This window comes from Ambystoma mexicanum, chromosome 11 (assembly GCF_040938575.1).
Source record: "Ambystoma mexicanum isolate Mex_15411 chromosome 11, UKY_AmexF1_1, whole genome shotgun sequence".
NCBI classification, from domain to species: Eukaryota; Metazoa; Chordata; class Amphibia; order Caudata; family Ambystomatidae; genus Ambystoma; species Ambystoma mexicanum.
The window spans coordinates 1,395,008,025-1,395,029,410 of NC_090934.1; the positions used below are offsets into that span (position 1 = coordinate 1,395,008,025).

The following is a 21,386-nucleotide window of genomic DNA, read 5'->3' on the forward strand; positions in this document are numbered from 1 at the left end:
AAATATTGTTTGGAACTTTGTGACGTGGGGAAGAGAGTGATTACCCCAGGCTATCTGAGACTGAATGTCAGGAGAAGGGAGGCATTCACCTTGTCCACCAAGGAAGCATTGTGTGAAACCTTCACCATAACCCAGGAGAAGAGAGGCATTTTCCTGTGACCAGAACAGTACTGCTTTATTCTTTAGTTTCGAGTGTAAGGGACAGGCGTAAGGTTTTCTTGACACAACGACGGTGGACACTTTTACGTTAACGGACATCCTGACAGTCACCTTAGACCTTTAATTGAGGCAGGGAAACCCCTCTTAGGAATTGGGAAAGATAGGGATTATCTTGCTTTATTCTTTAATAAAATTCTTTAGGCCCAAACATGCTACTTTTGTGTCGAGTCCTCTTCTGCACCCTAACATTACACTGTTCTGAGGCCATTTCAAAGTTGCTGATAATGAAGAGGGGAGATGGAATTGAAGCAGGGGAAGCAGAAAAGATGGAGTGAGCAAACGAGGAAAGTAGACAGTTCGCTATTATGCCTGTGCTTTAATGGTGCTTTCATCTATCAGTAGGCTATTTCAGAACCCAGAGGGGAACAGCAGAGAGGAAGTGGGGTGAGAGAGAGTGAATGGGAAATGAGAAGGTGAGGTTTGAAAAAAACCTAGGGGGTGAGCATGAAAGGTATGAAAGGCTGAGGGCAAGTTAGAAGCCCAGGATCACAGGGAGAGCATTATCCAGACAGCGGAATGTATCCTACATTATCTGCACACAGGTCCTTCTATTATGCATGAGGTCACCTCGCCTGTTTGGCCCTCCCAGCTGCCACCAGAGCTAGAGGCCGCAAATCTGTACTCATGCACTCAGAGTGTATGCCTCATGGTGCACGACGTAGCGGCCCAATTATAAAGGCCCCAGCTCAGCATTTAAGTGGGTGATTGAGGCAGGAGTTTTCAGAGCAGTCAGTGATATTCCAAGTCTGTGTATAGTTGTGGTCTTTCGTAATCAGTTCAGGATACAACAGCTTCAATCACACCAATCATTACCCCTTGCTCTCGTCTTCCCAAATAAATGAACGCAGAGGAGGGCTGTGGTCTAGCCCCCTTTCCATAAGCAACAGGTTTCTGGGAGGACAAGTATAACAGCATTTTCTTTCCCCAGTCAGTACATCAGGAGGTTCAGCGGTAGGAGCCTTGACACGCCTAAAAATAAATTAGCTAAGCCACACTGGTGCCTTGTGGTATCCAGGAGCCCTGCAATCTGCAGCGTTACTGAAAGCCAAGGGCTGGCCCCATAACCATAAGTAGATGAAAGAAACCTTGCAGGGGAACATCAACAGTGAAGGATGGACCACATAGCCTAAGCAGTCAGGTCAGCTATATCCCAGGATGGCCCAAAAAAAACACCCTAAATGAGAAATCACATTTATTTCTCTGCCGTGATCCAGCCATAGAAGGTAATCTTGCTGAGTTTTCAATGTTTTTAGTTACCATTATCTGATTTTTATTTTTAGGCTCATGCAAAGGTCTGGCACACTTACAACAAGCAATGGCGCAGCAAGCAGAGAGGTAAGATGGGAGGAAGAGGGGTTGCCGGGTAATACATTATTTTTTGTTATGTACCGTTGAGCAAAGGGCAGAGACCATAATAGCTTCAACAAACCATTGGCCATCCAGCAAGGCATGACCTTCATGGCCTGTGGTTATGTACAGCCAATGAGGAATGGTTCTTTTTGTCAATGCTGGTTACATAAATTGCTTTTATGAAATTTAAATAGACCAGACCTTATTGACTGTAAATCATGACTGGCCAAAGGGGACATTCCTTCCTTGCCATTGGCCATCATGGGCCAACAAAGCCAAGTTTTACAGGCTATCAACAAACTGGCGAAAGAAGGTCAGGTGGTTTGGTTGGCTGTTATTATCGAGGGGTCAAAAGAGGCTATATCTCCTAGTTTTTAATCCATCACTAACAAACAGGGACCATGTCTTACTGGATATTATCCAAAAGTAACACACAAGGGGCAGGCTTTATTGGCAGTTATTTACCATTAACCAACCTTTTTGGCTGCTGTCAGTATATTAACCACCCAGGTTTTGTTTGCTATCATCAGCCATTGACCACTAAGTCCCAGCCTTACTGTCTTTAATCAAACATTAAACAAAATGGGACCTGGTTTTGCTCTCTGTTACGAACAAGTGAACAGGCACTTTCCTTACATGGCTGTTATCGACTACTGGCCAATAGGTGGCCAGGATTAATTGATTGTGACGCACCCTAGAACAAGGATCTCCAGGCATTACTGATTGTCCAACCAAGTGGCCTTTCCTCATCAGTGACCAACAGGGGCCAGGCTATACTGGCTGTTTCCCAGATATCCATAACTGACCAAAGGAACTAAGCCTTACTAGATGTTATCCAGTCATCCCACACTGGCCTTTTTTAATTACTGACCAAACAGACCAAGTCCTGATTCCCTTTATATACCGCTAACTAAATCAACGTGTCCTTGTAGTCAGTTATTGCCACTGACCAAGATGTCCATCCTTGCAAATGCAATCCCTGTGCCACTTTTATGTATCTTCGACTAATGCCACCACCTGTTATTTGCTTGCAGGAATGGTGGGGATTTCGTTGACCAGTGACTGGGGAGAGCCTGTGGACATGAATAGTCAGAAGGACATTGAAGCCGCCGAGAGATACATGCAATTCTATCTGGGCTGGTTCGCAAACACCCTATATAACGGCGACTACCCTGAAGTAATGAAGGATTATGTGGGTGAGTGTATCATTAAGACCTCCAGCTGCGGGAGGCCAAAGCAATGCCTGATTGAACAGGCTTTACATGAAAATCATAGACGTTTACTGACTATTAAGTGAGTAAGTGAGGTTTCTTTTATAGCACTAATGACTGATTGAAAAGAATCTAGCACTTTTATGCTAGTTCTTGACCAATGTGATTTAGAATTTTATTTGTAAAATGTACATATTAGTAAGAGCCTAACGTGATATCCCCAGAGGAAAGAAACTAAATGGTATTCTAGAGGCAATCTACTCCATGAAATGAATATCCGACCCCATTTGGGTAGCCTTACATTATTTGGAAAATTATATGAATATTAATGTAATTTCAAAATATAATGATGCATTATTCATCAACAGCAAGTAAATCACCAGAATATCACTGAATGGTTCACCCTAGGCAACCCAAAAATCTGCGTTGCTGCTATCGAGTCTCCTCTTTCATAAATCAATATCAATATATATATATATATATAATGTTTTACTCTCAACCAAGATTAGAATTGTTTTGCAATTGGGTGACTGCACCATCTGGTGTTGTATGGATGAATGTACATAAAGGGACAACAAAGCCTGCCTCAGATAGTAAAGAGTGGGAAGACATGAAGAGAAAAGGAAGATACCTACCTGTCGAAAGAGAGATAGGTGAATGTTTTCTAAGATGAGGAAGAGGTGGAATAGACAGGTTTCCAATGTCTTTCCTAAGCCGATAAGAGTGGGTTTATCATAGTTTGCAAAGCATAGTGTTTCAAATGGAGAGCTTTCTGGTTAAGGTAATTTCTCCTCTTCTGAGGGTTTGGTTTCTTCTGCTCTGAGAAACCTGAGGGTATCCTTAATCCTAGTTGCCATGGATACTCTGTACAGGTGGCCAGGGAAAGACCAACGCTCATGGATCCTGAGCCCTGGGGGCGGACAAGCGAGGGAGGATCACCTGGGTGGAGAGTCAGTGGGAACTGGCAGTGGGATGCCCATTTAAAGAGACATGGTATCCCCTTTTCCTCATAATGAACAAACCAACCCTTCACCCTTCTTCGTGGGGTATTATAAACCAACTCCCTTAAATTCTTCATGCATGACTTCAAAAAGTACTGAGACGAAGGAAGAAACAACCGGGAGCAGTGAAGACTAGTTACTTTCACCACTTAGGTACTGGGATGAAGAAGAGGCCTGCTGAGAGCAGTAGAGGACAGGCATGTCCCCTTAATGAGGGATGAGGCAGGGCTAATCGTGAACTCACACCTGCAGCCTGTTAAAGGGCTCCAGCTGTATAAAAAGCCCCACCAAGAGGGAGTGGAGAGAGGACCAGTGGCGATGAAAGTGCAGCAGCAGATAGGCCAAGAAGAACTGTGAGGAGCTGTCCGTATGGAGTGCACCTATGGTTCAGGGAAGAGCGGCCCGGGAGCTGGGGCTCTTTGGAACCAAAGCAAGCGAGAAAGGGGAGCTGTGCTGTAAGCCTGCCCCTTTTAGTATTGCTCAAGGTGCTTGTTCTCCTGGGGCCAGAAGCCGGTCCAGGAGGGCCTGAGGGTCAGGAGGTGAACCCCTGAAGCATAGGCCAGAAGGCTGGGAGATCTGTGCTGCAGGAACTCTTATCAAAGCAGCCGGTGAGTTTCTATACAAACAGAAACCCGGTATGCGAGTGGTTGAATATACACGCGAAGATATTTTGTAACAGAGTGGTCGCTTGAATGGTGGCACGTTAGCGAAGGTCTCTGAGTGTAATCCTTGTAAACCTGCAAACAATAAGATTTGTTAATTTGAGAATTAGCATGAATACTTTGTTACGAAGTAGTTGCATGCAGACGAAAGCATGTTCGTTAAAGTCTTCAAACGCTGGGCATATTTAAAGACACATGATACCTAAGGGTCTGGTGCGCAATACAAATAAATAAACGAACAAACAAACAAACAAACATTGCAAAGACAGATTACAACGCAAAACGAATTGAAAGTGATAACAAAGTTACTTACCTTAAAGTCTTTAAACATTCTTGAATGCCCAATGGAAAACAATGTTTAATCAATGAATTTGCACAATACTGAATACCGCACTGAAGGAAAAACATCACTTATGATGAAAATAAAAGAAATGAAGCTTTTTCCATATAACTAAATACACTGTGTGCCAAGTCATAAAGTGAATGAAGCTTACAACGCAAACAACTTTCATATATAATATTTTTCCAGAACAATTAAGTGTTAATGCCAAGAAACCAATGAAGTATAAAGTGAATGCAACTTTAACAAGGCCGGCAAACCCAATATGCCTTATTCTCCAAAGTGAATGGAAGTTTGGGAAGTGAACTTTAAAAGAGGATTATAACTGAATTGCCATTTTCAACCAAAACATTTTGTGGTGCAACGACCAGTTATATACAGAGGGTCCGAATGAGGCCCAGAACATTCAGAAAATTGTGAAACAACATCATATTAACACATATTTTTGATTCCACTCTCTCCTTCTCCTCTCACATCTCAGACATCTCTAAAAAATCTATATACCAGCTGCACCTCCTCAGAGGTATTCAACATTGTTTCACCTTCCTACAGAGGCTTACTGGCTCTAGAGCCCTGGTTCTTTCTAGACTGGACTATTGCAACAGTCTCTTTCTCAATCTTCCTAGATCAACTCTCAGACCTCTACAAATCATCCAGAACAGAACTGCAAGATTTATCCTTGGCCTCAAGCCCAGGGACTTCATCTCTCCGGCACTGAAATCCCTCCACTGGGTCCCTGTGGCTGCAAGGATCAAGTTCAAGACCCTCTGCATAGTCCACAAGGCTTTATGTGGCCAGGGCCCGCACTATCTTCAACTCTCTCTCCCCAAATTCTCTCCTTCTAGAGCCCTCTGCTCGTCCTCCTCCAACTCTCTCCGAGTGAGCCAATTCTCAAACAGAGATTTGAGGGTAGATCTCTTTCCTCTGCAGGAGCTTCCCCTTGGAACTGCCTCCCTGCCTCTCTCCGTCTTCAGCCTGATCACCTTGTTACCCAAAACTCCTCAAGACCTTCCTTTTCTCTTCCTCCTTCTCTCCACCTCTCCCTTGCTAACCCCCTCCCTATTCCTGTCTACTGCCCTCCCTCTCTCCCTAACTCAGCTGCATTTTCTGACTGGTCGCCTGCTGCACCTCCAGAGACACACAGGTCTCAGGCTCCCCTGCCAGTCCTCACACTTGCCCCAGGCCTCTGAAATCCACCCACCACTTTCTGCACTTCCTTACTCATTCCTTGAGAATAGTAACTTCCCGGCACTTAACCCACGACCTTGACTGGGCAAACTTGTTCCCTTCCCCCTCCCTTTCACTCCATGTCTGGCACTTACGCTACCTAGTATGCACTGGACCTGGTCCGTCAAGCTTAGTACAGTGTTTTTTTTGTTTCTGTATGTCCTTCTCCACCCCTTATCGCCTTATCATCAGTCACGCACTTGCACTATTGAAGCGTTGTTGGCCGAGTGCGGTAGCTTAATGACTGTATGTTCTTCTCCCTCTCCTCCCCCTGCGCTCCTTCCTTGTCTTACACTGCATTTGTAGTAAGGCAGTTAGGCCAAAGTTTGCTAGTTATTTTTGCAAGATCATTCGGAAATTTCAGGGCCTAAGAATGTCTATGTATTCCCTGTTCCTTTCCCACCTTGAGGCGCTTTAAAGCACTTCACCTCTATAAATCAACAATTACATCAATGAAATTGTGTCTTGGGGAAGGGATCCCTGAGATTGGAAAACTTTATTGTCTTGAGAGCAGAGTCTCAGGATATTTTGTGTTTTGGACTTTGGGGAATGGAACCCTGAGAATTGGTCAATCCTATATTACTTTGTAACATACGGCAATCCTAAGACTTTTGTAAGCGCAGCTTTTATACTTGGGGAAGGGAGCTGAAATAAAGCTGCGAGCTGAACCAAGCTCAGAAGTGTATGCTGACACTATTTTGTTGGTTGCTGACATCCCAGCACGTCGTATAAGATTTGTTGTCAGGGCAAGTATAGGTTTTTGACACAGACAGATTCCTAAGTTGAACTTGTGGACTTTGACTTCCCTTAGTTTTGGTTTGGTAGGGAAATCCCACCATAGTATAGGGTACGATAGGCTGTTTTCCATCCTGACACTTAAGTTAATAAAAGTGCTTACTTTGAATTTTGAATCTGTTTTCTGTGTCTCCAAGATGCCCTCACACTGCCTATTGAGCCGCTGGAGATATTGAGCAAGTCCAGTGGCTAAGTAGCATTGTGAAAATGAGAGCATTGAAGTTTAGGAATGCACAATTAAATTTGAGTCTTGTTTCCTTCAGAAACCAAGGAGGTTGTTTAACATTGTGGTAAAGTGGTTGAAGAATAATGAACTGGCTTTGAGGGGCACAACCAAGTTCTGAAATGCGTTTAGTTGATGTACCATGGACGTTGGTTGACCAGCAAGTTTTGTGATGCCAGAGTCTATTAAGGAAACTACTAGGCCATGCACCGCTGAGCAAAAACCAATAGGCAGGAGGAATGCAGGACTGGTGCACAAATATATGCTGCCCTAAGAAAAATTGCATTTGGATGTGCCCTACCTTACAAAGAGGCCAGGCATTCTTTTTAGGACTACAATTGCACCTCAGGTGTTCCTCTAGTTTTGTCTTCCTAGGCAGATCCTTGTATTTCACATTATTGTAGAACCTCCCCTGGAAGATCAACTTGATTTTCCTAATAGGTGCAGTTGGACGCTTTTGGATTCATTTAACAGCACATGCTAATGTGGGAATCAATCAGGAATCCTTGGTGTTTGGCTTGTGATACTGGGGTACAGAAGGTACATGTGTGGGCTGAGCATGATGAAGTGCCTGCCATTTTATAAACATGGGACTGCAGATAAGGCTATTAAATGGCATGAGTTAATTGATGGACACTTTATTACTGACAGAGGATCTGGAAATGGCATATGATCAGTAATTGCCTTTATTTTTCTCCAGTGTGGTGCTGGCACTCTGTCTCGGGCATAGATTCATCTGTGCGGCACAAATATGTGTCTGCACTACATGCAGTGTTTCCATAGAACACATAGGGCCTCATTCCGAGTAGGGCGCAAAGGGATACCGTGCACCGTTAAGGACATCGGTGCCAGTAATCCCTTTGCGCCCTACTAGGAGTTCCCTTAGCGGGTCCCTTCCTTAACGCCTGGTTTTACCAGGCATTAAGTACGGGACCCGCTAAGGGAAATCAGAGCCAATAACAGTACCGCAAATTGCAGTACTGTTATTAGCTACTTCCCCCTTCCCATTGAGCCCTACGGGGGCTCAAATGGGAATGGGGATTGCCTTTTTCAATGGGGATTTACCGGTCCCTCCAGGCTCGGAATGGACCGGTAAGTCCCCATTGAACCAGTATTTTTGAAAAAAACAGATGTTGCAGCCAATGTCGGCTTGAGTTCCTATCTAGAGCGAAGCCTTTGTGCCTCTCTGGTTCCTTTCTCAGATGGCCAAGGGTCTGCACCAGGGGTGCCTGTATTGTGGCTGCAGCAATATATGTACAATTCCGAGAAATAAAGTTGGTACCCTTTAGTGCGCTCCTTGGGAAGAATTACTCAATCACTTGGTTATGTTAATTCCAATTTGTTTATTCAGTATAGGTTCTGGATACTCCATACACTTAAAGTTTCAATAAACAAACTTTGTCTCCCAAATTGTCTCCCAACACGTGTTTCCCCATGACTTTAGCCACGGTTCCTCAGGGGAGATTCCTTGTCATGTTTCTCATAATTCTGATTCAATATTGATTGGTATTCAATTTTCTCTCTCATCGGCTCTCTATTTGTCTTCCTTTTGTTCTTTTTCCCTTTTTTTTCCCTTTTTTTTCCTTTTTTTTCTTTTTTTCTTTTTTTCCCTTGTGTGTAGATTCTTGTGGATTCAAAGATGTTCCTTTCTCTCGGTACGATTGCCTCTGTGCATCCGTGGTTCCCGGGAAAAAAAGAAAAAAAGAAAAAAAAGGAAAAAAAAAGGGAAAAAAAGGGAAAAAGAACAAAAGGAAGACAAATAGAGAGCCGATGAGAGAGAAAATTGAATACCAATCAATACTGAATCAGAATTATGAGAAACATGACAAGGAATCTCCCCTGAGGAACCGTGGCTAAAGTCATGGGGAAACACGTGTTGGGAGACAATTTGGGAGACAAAGTTTGTTTATTGAAACTTTAAGTGTATGGAGTATCCAGAACCTATACTGAATAAACAAATTGGAATTAACATAACCAAGTGATTGAGTAATTCTTCCCAAGGAGCGCACTGAAGGGTACCAACTTTATTTCTCCCCATTGAACCAGGTCGGACCCGGTTTTGGAGGCAGCCATGGCGCAAATAGCGCCATGGCTACTGCCAAACTCGGAATGAGGCCCATAGTTTTCCGATTGGCCCATACGTGAGTTGCTTTTTCAGGGAAAGAATGTTCCTACACATCCTAATGCACCATTTCTACTTGGGAATAGTCAAGAGGATTTGCATTCATGCTTATTGTTGATACTGAAAATACATCACAATTATAATGCTACAACATTTACACAGGGCCTGTACGTAAAAGGGCCTTTGAGTAATAGGACCAACACATGTTCCCAACACTCGCCACCTGGATGCTCTTCCCTTCCCATAACTCTCAGCCCTCCCTGCCCCTCTAAATGTCCTCTTTCTTTCACAGATGGGATATGGGGACCTTGGGGCAGACACAATATCCCATTTCAGACAAGCCGAGGTGTTCTGAGCCCACCACCATGGAGATTTAGAGCAGTGTAAAAGCTAGAGCTTTATAACATGAAATAACACATGATGAATTGGAATATTTCATGAATTACCTTTCAGATGGAACTGTAAAACGTATACATGTATCATGGCCTTGCTTGCTTTGTCACTCAATTCAACATAGGACTGCTCTTTGCATCCCATCTGCTTCAATGTCGCCTTGTTGCCACTGATCTCCCTGTCTACACAAACCCATCCTTTTTCCCTTCAGTCTTGTCACATAGTTTAGCCACAATGAGGTCCCATGATATGATAGCCACAAGAACCCTCACCAGGTGGTGACCATTACGATCTGTCCTCCCATTAGACAGCTGAACATTTCAGTACTCCAAGGACATGACTTTTGTCTGGCAGAATTAAGCCTAAACTGTACCTCCCAGGTCATGTTTCTGGCGTTACGCAGCCACAGCTTGTTTTTTTCTACTCCCTCTACTGAATACGCCCTAAGAAAAATTGTGCATATGCACTCCTTTCTTACCAATTGCTCTGCAAGGCCTGTATGAAAGCATTGTAGACCACCAGCTTGAGTGACAATCCCTCAGGCAGGTGTCTTGGCAACTCCACTTGCTCAGAATGAACTATATTCCTCTGCATTCTCAGTCACACGTCACTCAGTCTTTCTAAACTACTTCAAAAAACCTGGCTCCCATCCAAAGGCTTGTTGCCTTATAGACAATTCTACAGCCTGGAACAATGTTGAAAGCCTTATTGTTCGATTGTATTCATTCAGATTTGATCCGTTTCTTTGGTTTCCTAATCAAAGATCTGGTAACGTGCTTGTTTTTGCGTCCACAGGTAGAAAAAGTGCCCAGCAGGGTCTAGCTGTATCGAGGCTACCTACCTTCTCATCACAAGAGAAAAGCTATATCAAGGGCACATGTGACTTCCTGGGCTTGGGACACTTCACGACGCGCTACATCACGAAGAGGAACTACCCTGCGACCCAAGGGCCTACCTACTTCACTGACCGTGATCTGCTTGAGCTTGTGGATCCCAGTTGGCCCGACCCTGAATCCAAGTGGTTATATTCCGTGCCATGGGGGTTCCGTCGCTTGCTCAACTTTGTGAAGGTACTTCTCATCCAGTCCTCTTGCAGCATGCATGAGTAAGGATATTCTCAATCGCTTTGGGTGTGGCTGTGTGTGTAGGAAAAGCATGAGAATGTAGATTCCATTCAAAGGCTAGCAGGGCCAGATTATATTTTAGCCCATCACACGCTTTCGGCAGCACCATGACTACTGAGAAAGATAGTGAGTGAATGAGTACGTGCTAGCCTTGATACTCTGCTGTATTTGTGAGAGGTGTTCTATACCCAGGATAGGGGGGGAAGAGAGAGAGAGAGAGAGAGAGAGAGCAGGAGAGAGAGGGGGGGAGAGCAGGAGAGAGGGTGGGGGGAGAGAGAGAGAGAGAGAGAGAGAGAGGGAGAGGGAGAGGGAGAGGGAGAGGGAGAGAGACTGTTTCCATAGGAAGAGCACTTTTTTGGCAGCTTATAACTCTGCTCCCCCTGGACGAATCCTCACCAAACTTTGCAAATAAAGTATATGGGACACTCTGAATTTATTTCTAAAGTTTGGTGAGAATTCGTCCAGGGGGAGCGGAGTTATAGGGGGGGTCCCTAAACGTCTTTTTTTTCCATAGCCTGAATGGGGGAAAAACTTTGCTCACGGCTACAGGTGATACCGCTGGATGGATTTTGATGAAATCTGCGGCAGGTACAGGGGCTTGGTCCAGAAAGCGTGCTTTTGTAAATTTGGTCACCATACGTGCAGTATGTTTCTTTATAATTATGAAAAAGTAGGTCTGAAATAATTAGTGATATCTATGTTCGCTCCGCGGTCATACTTCCCTGTTCAGTCGACGAACAAGAAACCGATTGGAAACCTGTAGGCATATTCTAACTGTGCATTTGTTCCTTCAGATTTGTGATACTCATTCATTTGTGTCGTTGTTACATCCTGTTTCCTTCATCTTTCCCATTAATGTTTTCTTTGTTGCCTTCCTGCCGATTTTTAACAACAGATACCCATAGGCATATTCTACCTGTGCATTTGTTTCCAATGATCTGTGATATTTATTTATTTGTGTCATTATTCCATCCTGTTGGGTAGTTAGATACCTGTGGGCGTATTCTAACTGTTTGTAGTCCTTCATATAATTTGTTGACAATCTTGAAGTACACATTATTTTGTAAATGTTGGCTTCAAGAACATTAAGGGGCTGATTCATGGAACAAACGTGCACTGAAAATCTATGCACAAGCAGGCGCAAGCGCGAAAAAACAGGCGCACACGCACACGTGCGATTCATGGAAGTCCCTGCGCGTGTTTTCCTCGGGATGTGCGCCAAATCCGTGCATGGCGCACACGTCACTGAAACATCCCGAACGGCATGCGCGACGCGCACAGTGAAAGCGCATAACCTCGGCGCACACACCAAAAAGGGGGCGGAACACGGGGCGTAACGCGCGGAATGGGGAACAATGCGCGAAAATAAGGGCGTAACTGGGATGTACTGCTGGGAAGCAGACGGAACGCCCACACGCACGCAAACCACACGTATTCATGGAATCAAATAGGGCAAAGCTGTGCACGGCCAAAGACACGCACAGGCCTAAACACGTCCGCCACACGAAGGCAGGCGGTAGCGTCCCTGCGCATCACAAAAGCGCCAGTATACAGCAATGATGAATGTCCCATACTGCTATTGTGCCTGGGGTTCGCGTGAAGTTTTTCACGCGATCGGGCCTGGGGGAGCGGGCTACGTGTATACGGGCCTGGGGGAGCGGGCTACGTGTATTACGGGGGATCGTGTGAAGGATCGGGCCTGGGGGAGCGGGCTACGTGTATCACGGGGGTTCGTGTGAAGTTTTTCACGCGATCGGGCCTGGGGGAGCGGGCTACGTGTATCACGGGGGTTCGCGTGGAGTTTTTCACGCGATCGGGCCTGGGGGAGCGGGCTACGTGTATCACCGGGGTTCGCGTGAAGTTTTTCACGCAATCGGGCCTGGGGGAGCAGGCTACGTGTATTACGGGGGTTCGCGTGAAGTTTTTCACGCGATCGGGCCTGGGGGAGCGGGCTACGTGTATCACAGGGGTTCGCGTGAATTTTTTCACGCGATCGGGCCTGGGGGAGCAGGCTAGCACTCACCGTCTGCCTTGCGTGTAGAAGGACGCGTAGCCAACACCCGCTGTGAAGTAATAGCGTGTGAACCCCAACGGCTGGAAAACACACGCACCGCACCCCACGAAAAGCACGTACAGAGCAATGTAAAGGCATGTGGGATCTACAAGCCCTGCCAGGGAAACGCCCGTGCGTGAAACGTCACAGACGCGCTTACGCACTAAGGGCCTTTGGTCCAATGAAATCGCGTATGCGTGCTGACGCGTTTATGCGCTAAGGGCCTTTGGTCCAATGAAATCGCGTATGCGTGCTGACGTGCTTACGCGCTAAGGGCCTTTCCTTGATTTACACGCAGACGTGCAAGATTTTCACGTGCCAAATCACTCTGTATCAAGCTGGCCACGCATAAGCACACGGAAGACCACGCTCCTGCCCAAAAGGCCGAATTACTGCCTCCCAGAGCCCCGAGCAGCCTCCCACGAGCCATCTGCTGCTGCCTGCCTGCCTTCCTGCCTGCTGCCACCGTGCCCTGCCATTTGGTGCCTGCACATCAGCCATCTGCAGGGGTCCATTTGCTGTGTCCACCCCTGCTGGAACAGAAGACTCCCGACTGGTATACCATCGCTCCACAGCCCAGCCCCAGGACCCAGCTGCCCACCCACTCCTGCCTCTGGGGTTGCCATGTCGGGCACTGAAACATCTGGCACCACTGGCAACCCCCGGCCAGAGAGGCAGAGGGGCACCAGCTTCACTGCCACCGAAGTTGGTGTCCTGGTGGAGCAAGTCCTGGGGCAGTATGATGCCCTTTTCGGAAGTAAGCGCGCCAACAAGGAAGGACGCACTCGGATCTGGACGGACATCGTGACTGCCATCAACGCGGAGGGGGTGGCAGTCCGCGACTACCAACATGTCAAGAAGCGCTGGGATGACTGCAGGTCCAGGACCCTCTTGAAGGCCCGGCGCCTCGTGGAGGGGGGCCGGGGCCGCATGAGTACCATCCAGATGAGGGTCCTGGAACGCGTAGGCCCAGCGCTCCACGCCCAGATCCTTGAGAGGCAGACCCGTCTGGAGTTGAGCGGTAAGTGGCCAAGCATTGCTGTGTGAGACAGGGCATGTCGCAGTGTGCTGGTTGTCTGATACTTGCCTGTATGTGTGACATAGGCCATGTATGCATGTGTGTGTGCAGGGACGTCATGCATGTGAGACCAGTAATGTGTGAACCACACGGTTGGTGCATGTGTTCAAATGCAACATGGGTTGCCCTATGCGGAATGGCCACATGAAAGCATGCCAGTCTCTGTTCCTGGACATGGGTGGGGGTGAGGGATGGGTGCTGATGCCATGTACATGTATGCTGTCCATGTCTGTGTGTCTGACCTGCGTGTCTGTGACTTGTGAATGCCAGGGATGCATGACACATGTCTGTCGCAATGTTCAGGTTCACTGATGCAGCCTAGTCATCCTTGTATCCACTGTGTCTGTGGTGTACGAGGCCAGATGGATGAAACTAGGGTGAAGTGTGTGCATGTGATAGGCATGGCCCATGATGCATGTGAGTTCCAAAACAACATTGTATGTTTCAAGAATCCCTTGGATATGTATGCTAATGTCCATAGCATGCGCCATGCCTGTTACCGCATGTGTTTTACCTGCACTGAGCCATGTGTTGTGGAGGGACATGATGGAAGTGATCTTTGACAGTGCCACTCATCTGCTATTGCTTCCTGTCTAGGGGACCATTGTACAGTACCCTGATGCTTGTGTTCTATGTCTCCCTCTACACAGCGCCACGTGAAGAAGAGGGCGGAGACGGCTCTGTGGAGCAAAGCGGCGGGGATGCCCCCACGGCTGCAGCGGAAGGGGTGGGTGAGCCCCCACATGGGCTTGCAATGGCGGAAGACGGGGTGGAGCCATCCAGGTTGGTGGTTTCCACAGAGGAGGAGGAGACCGCTACTGTGGCGCACATGGGGCCTGGTGGGGGCATCCCTGCTGGTGCAAGTGTTGCAGTCCAGGGGCAGGGGCAGGAGGCAGCACAGGTCACCGTGGAGGGGCCTGTGCATGTCACTGTCCCTGACACTGTGACTGCACCACCATGCACCAGCAGGGATGCCCCATCCCAGGCCCGTCCGCAGGTAGGGGGGATGTCCATGTCATCTGACTCCCCTCCACCTGCGGACGAGGGACCCCTGGCCGTATGGAGAAGGTCCTGATTGGTGTCGCGTTGCGCACAGGTGCAATTCGTGATGAGGTGCGTGCTTCCCGGGAGGAGCATGCACGTCATCACGGAGAGCACCGTGCTGACGTGGCCCAGTTGGGATCGGCCATGGTCGGGGTTTCCTACATGTGTCGGCCAATCTGGCGACCCTCTCCTCCTCTGTGGAGACTATGCACCAGTCGTTCTCCATGCCGTCTTCCGGCCTAGATGCCACCAGGCCCCCCTGTGGACCTGCCCCGACCAATGCAGCCGGCTCGGTGGGGATCCCATCCCTGCCACAGTCGGGAGTCGGAGGTCCAGCAGGGGTGGACACACCAGCAACTGGACCCCAGCAGATGGAGGATGTGGCGGCACCATCGGGCAGGGCATGTGCACGAAGGCGTCGGTGGATTCCATCAGCCTGGATGCCGTCGTGCTGGCACAGGCAGTTGCGTCGGAGGCAGCGGCAGGCTCGACGTGGGAGGCATCATGGCTCGGGGCCATCAACATCAGGAGTGCAGGCATCGGCCGGAGGGCAGGAGAACCCTGGAATGGGAGTGGCTTCCGTGTGGGAGCGGTTGGGCCAGTAGATAGGTGCAGAGCGGCAGTGGGCAGAGGAGGAACGGCTCACAATGGTCAGGGTGGAGAACTCCATGCGGAGGGCGCGGAGGCGGGCTGAGTGCCTCGAGGGTCTTTGCAGGGAGTTGGAGCTGGACACTGCTTTATCCCTGCGAGACCTCGGGGCCAGGGAACATGCCCGCCTCCAAGCCATTGAACAGGAGTTCGATGATGCCCTGGCCCATGACAACATCCAGTGAGCCGTTGGACTAGCCCGCTGCCCATGTAAATAGTTATGTAGTTAGTGTTAGGTTTCCTTTGTTTTTGCATTTTCTTTGGACCTTTTGGACAATGGGCCACATTTTTGTATATAGTTATTTTTTATTAGGTAGTGTTGTTAGATAGGTTTCATTTCTTTTGTTGGGATCATGGACCCTGGCTTGTTCACCTGTACATAGTTCACTGTTGGATTTTCTTTTCTTTTTACAATTTATCCATGGAGCAATGGCTTTCAATTATAATTTCCCATTGGATTTTATTTTGTGGACTGTGACTTTGGACACCATTCCTTTGGATTCTGATTTTTGGTTTTGCATTTTTTCACGGACATGCTTCTTTTTAATTTTTTTACATTCCCATTTCTGTTAGTTTATTTTTGATTCAATTCACGTTTCCTTTAATACATATTTTTTGATCAAACTTCAATGTGTAGTATCATCTCATTGGTTTCATGCATATCATGATATGGGTTTTGAGATTCACTGACACCCTTTGGGTGTATGTGAGGGACATGTGTTTGTTTCCAAACTTGCAATTGGTGTTCTATCATGTTATTGCCATTTCTAAGTGGGTGGATGCAATACTCGGGTGGGTGTTTTGCATTTGGAGGCTGACCATAGGGATCAGGGATCTAGATTGTGATGACATGTTGGCTGGGGAACATGAGTTGGACATGAGTGGGGGCCTGCTGGCCAATGCTGGGGGGTGGGGGTGCAGGGGAACATGAGTTGGACATGAGTGGGGGCCTGCTGGCAGGTGCCCCACAGTGCTGAGGGGTGGGGGTGCAGGGGAACATGCGTTGGACATGAGTGGGGGCCTGGTGGAGGGTGCCCCACAGTGCTGGGGGGTAGGGGTGCAGGGAGACAGGAGTGGGGGCCTGGTGGAGGGTGCCCCTGACTGCTGGGGGGAGGGGGTGCAGGGAGACAGGAGTGGCGGCCTGGTGGAGGGTGCCCCTGACTGCTGGGTGGTGGGGGTGCTGGGAGACATGCATTGTTGATCAGTAGTGCAAGGTGACATGTGGCTTGGCTGGGGGGCATGCCCATGGTGGATGGGCTGCCTGCGGGACATGAGCAGGGGTGCAGGGTAATCCCCCGTGGTGTGGGCTGCCTGCAGGGGCTGTGGAGGTTGTATCGCGAACACCTGGGAGGACCCACACGGCCAATTCACGTGTAGTACTCCCCAGAACCCCTGAAATACACGTACCCTGCTGAAATCGCATGTGGAACTTCCCGCACACCCCTGAAATACACGTACCCTGCTGAAATCGCATGTGGAACTTCCCGCACACCTGAAATACACGTACCCTGCTGAAATCGCGTGTGGAACTTCCCGCACACCTGAAATACACGTACCCTGCTGAAATCGCATGTGGAACTTCCCGCGCACACCTGAAATACACGTACCCTGATGGAATCGCGTGTGGAACTTCCCGCGCACCCCTAAAATACACGTACCCTGCTGAAATCGCGTGTGGAACTTCCCGCGCACCCCTGAAATACACGTACCCTGATGAAATTGCGTGTGGAACTTCCCGCGCACCCCTGAAATACACGTACCCTGCTGAAATCGCGTGTGGAACTTCCCGCGCACCCCTGAAATACACGTACCCTGATGGAATCGCGTGTGGAACTTCCCGCGCACCCCTGAAATACACGTACCCTGCTGAAATCGCGTGTGGAACTTCCCGCGCACACCTGAAATACACGTACCCTGCTGAAATCGCGTGTGGAACTTTCCGCGCACCCCTGAAATACACGTACCCTGCTGAAATCGCGTGTGGAACTTCCCGCGCACCCCAGTAATACACGTACCCTGCTCGCACGGGGACAATAGCGTGTGGAACTTCCCGCGCACCCCTGAAATACACGTATCCTGATGGAATCACGTGTGGAACTTCCCGCTCACCCCTGAAATACACGTACCCTGCTCGCACGGGGTCAATCGCGTGTTGTACTTCCCGCGCACCCCTGAAATACACGTACCCTGCTGAAATCGCGTGTGGAACTTCCCACGCACCCCTGAAATACACGTACCCTGCTGAAATCGCGTGTGGAACTTCCCGCGCACACCTGAAATACACGTACCCTGCTGAAAGCGCGTGTGGAACTTCCCGCGCAACCCAGTAATACACGTACCCTGCTCGCACGGGGCCAATCGCGTGTGGAACTTCCCGCGCACCCCTGAAATACACGTACCCTGCTGAAATCGTGTGTGGAACTTCCCACGCACCCCTGAAATACACTTACCCTGCTCGCACGGGGCCAATCGCGTGTGGAACTTCCCCTGCACCCCTGTGATACACGTACCCTGATGGAATCGCGTGTGGAACTTCCCGCGCACCACTGAAATGCACGTACCCAGCTGAAATGACGTGAGGTACTTCCCGCGCACCCCAGTGATACACGTAGCCCGCTTGCCATGCTGGTACATGGTTAGCGCAGCCCTTTGCGCTGGATTGGGGATTTTGATGGCTTTTCACTGCGCGAGAGGCGTTCTTGGGGGCGTAACTGGCGCTGCTGCAGGGTCGCTGCGCCACTGTGCGCCACGGCTGGTTTTGGTAGCTGGAATCCATGAATACGCTCTGCGCGGAAATGGATTTTAGCACACGCGGCTGGCGCAGGGATTCGCATGCGCACACTGTGCGCCAGCCGCGTGCGCCACTTGTGCGCTGAATTCTATGGATTACCCCCTAAATACGCATTTGTTAGGTTAGCTGGCAACCTCTGCTTTAGACTAATGGTGCTATCATTACATTCAAACCATCCAGAATACTTTTTAATGTATGCAGTATAGTGACCTGCATTGGTTGTAGCTCCTGCATGGTAGATTATTCCTACTGTTGTAAAGGTTTTCTTTCCAAGTGACACTTGACTGTGTGTGAATCCAGTCAGTTTGCAGTTGTTTTTGGTGCCATCTGCATTATAACGTAGAAGCATAAGTATTATGTAGGCACTATGTGATTGTATCAGTAAGGTGGAGCGATTGTCTGAATTGCAAATACTACCTAATCTGCCATGGTTTGCATTTTGTACCAGTTGCTGAAATGGAATGCTCTCAGTATTTGGTTGGAAACATACACAAATCGCTCATTTGAGATTTCTTCCTGTATCTCTTTGCTATAGAGAGTGCATGTATGTTTCCACATGTACAATATTTGGAAGATTTCATTTACAGGTATGCTTTTTTTTCTCCAATACTAATAGTATGTACATTAGAAATTATTGTGGATCTTCTTGTGAGTTCATAGTGAATCTCACCGTTCCAGCACAGTCGTCCAATTGTTGCCTTACTCCATGAACACTGTATGTGTTGTCAGGATTGCCTGTTGCGTTTCTATGCAGCACTAACATTTGCAAACACAATTGGTCTGTACTGTGCAGGTAAATATTGCTAATAATGGGTGGCAATTGAAATAGAACATTGATTGCTACATTTGCATAGCAAACTACCCCACTTTCATTTGTAAATTTGAATGGGCCAGCAAGTTCTGTATCTGAGTGGATATTTGGTTTTTCTGTTGCTTCTTTGCCGATGTGCCTTGTTTACATTCCCTAATAGGTTCTTCTATGTTTGCGGCAATTGATGAAACTTTAGCTTCTTTTCTTTTCTTTTTATGGAATTTGCTGTTGCAGTCTGTTGCATTTCTGTTTCATTTAATTTTCTTTTACCACGTTTCACTTTATCTGGAACAGGGTATTGTTTCAGATGAAGGGTGTACAGTGAACGCAATCTATTGCATTCTAGAATGCAAGGAATATCAGCTTTGACTTTACTTGAATCAAAGTTTATTAGCAATAGACTGTCAAGTGTACGTAAGCGTGATAATGCTACGTAGCTCATGCCTTCCTTAAACGCTGTGTTTCCTATATCCATCAATGCTTTCTCTAGGGTAAGACCTTGGGATTTATGAATGGTAACTGCATATGCAAGAGTTAGAGAAAATTGCTCTCTACGTACATACATGTATTTGAAGAGAAGGAATCGAACAATTGAGTGCCCTATCCTTTTCACTTCTGAAACTTTATCAAAGCGAATATTTACAAACTGAATGTTGCTATCACGTGGGTATGATTGAAAGCCAACAACTGTGCCCAGTGTTCCATTAACTAGCCTTTGCTCTACGTTAAGGGTACATTTAAGCATTACTCTACACTTTAATGATAATTTAAATATTTTTTCCAACCCAGCTGGGTTGGAGATTGAATTTTCTAAACTATTTAGTCTTGTTGTGGCTTGCTCACACATGGGTACTGTCATAACATGTACGTCTAGTTTGTCTGTGGCGCTAATTTCTATTATTGCTTGCATTTCTTTCTTTAACATTGTTTCATTGAATTTGAAACAGCTTGCAAGAGTTGGCATTAAGGCCATACAATTGACATTTTTGTGCGCTATTTGTTCCATAACATCAGTTGCACATGCATTATCGCCATAAAGTGCACGTATATGCTGGTTTTTCAATACAGCTTGTGCTTCTTGCGATAATACACCAACTCTAATACTTTTTAAGATGTTGGCATAAGTGAGATCTGCAGATTGACGCATGTTCTCAGTTAATTCTCTTTATTGGAAATGTTGCCAAAGGTTAACATTACCTATGCTACCAACAGCTTTCTGCCAGAGTTTGTGGCCTAAGGTTTTAAAAATCGGTTCACCTTTCACTGGTGTCAATTGTAGAAGATCTCCGAAAACGATAATTTGTTTCCCTGCAAAGAGTTCCTCGTTATTATTTTTAAGACTTCTTGAAATCTGAGATGAATCAAAGCCAACATTAGGTTGGAGACCATTCTCACTTCATCTATTAGTAGCATTTTCATTTGTTTCAATACTACGTAATTCCATTGCAGATTCTGCAGAAAGTTTGTAGTAGTCTAATTTATTTTGATGCTCTACTGGAAGCAGTAGTAATTGGTGTAAAGTCACACCGCCTATGTTGTAGGCAGCTAAACCTGTGGGGGCTGTTACAACAGCTGACAGTTTGTTGTTTGTCAATTGTTGAAGGAACTTGCTGATGATTTTGATTAAGAATGTTTTCCCTGATCCAGCTTTACCACTGACGTACAGCAGTATAGGTTTGTAATTTTGGCAGGTACATTCTTTATTTTCGTGTTGTACACCATGTACAATTTGTTTTGTTACGTCTTCAAAAATGGTGCGCTGATCATTGTTAGTTTTGCTTGTTGTTCAGTTAAGTCTTCTGTATTTTCTTGATACTGATACATGGTGTTCTCTACTTCTTCCATAGCTACTTCAGCCTCATTTTCTATTACTGGCTGTCCTAGTGGTTCTTGACTTCCTGTTACAGAAGGTTGACTACTGTCGGAAGAGTCTTTATCTAGTTGGGCCTGAAGTTCTTCTTCCTGTTGTTGCTCATTGTGTAACATTGATTTGTACTACGTAAGGTTCACATCGGTTAGAGTGCTTTCATTTGCTTTGAAAGCATCTTCATAACACTCATAATTATCTAGTATGTCTTCCTCTTTTCTCCATGGTTTGAAAAGTTGTGACAGAGACATGTAATATAGTTCTTTCTGTTGAGGAGTTTTTAATGACAACTTGATATGATTAATTAAGCTTCGTTTGTTAAGTTTCACTAAGCTCCCTTCACAATCGGTCACTCTATAACTACGTTTGCTTTCATCGGGTTTTACATTAGTTTTGTATGCAAAGTTTTGAGCTATGTGGTATAGAC

At 47.0% G+C, this 21,386-nt stretch overlaps 1 protein-coding gene across 4 annotated transcripts in view; it reads left to right on the forward strand.

Moving 5' to 3' along the window:
• Window positions 1-21,386, forward strand: part of LCTL (lactase like) — a 239,428-nt gene that overhangs the window by 81,539 nt on the left and 136,503 nt on the right. For all 4 annotated transcript variants that reach the window (XM_069625015.1, XM_069625014.1, XM_069625016.1 and 1 more), the window contains 3 exons: window positions 1,500-1,554; window positions 2,604-2,765; window positions 10,339-10,613. In XM_069625015.1, the coding sequence (XP_069481116.1) occupies window positions 1,500-1,554; window positions 2,604-2,765; window positions 10,339-10,613 (492 nt within the window). The remainder of the gene's footprint in view (window positions 1-1,499; window positions 1,555-2,603; window positions 2,766-10,338; window positions 10,614-21,386) is intronic.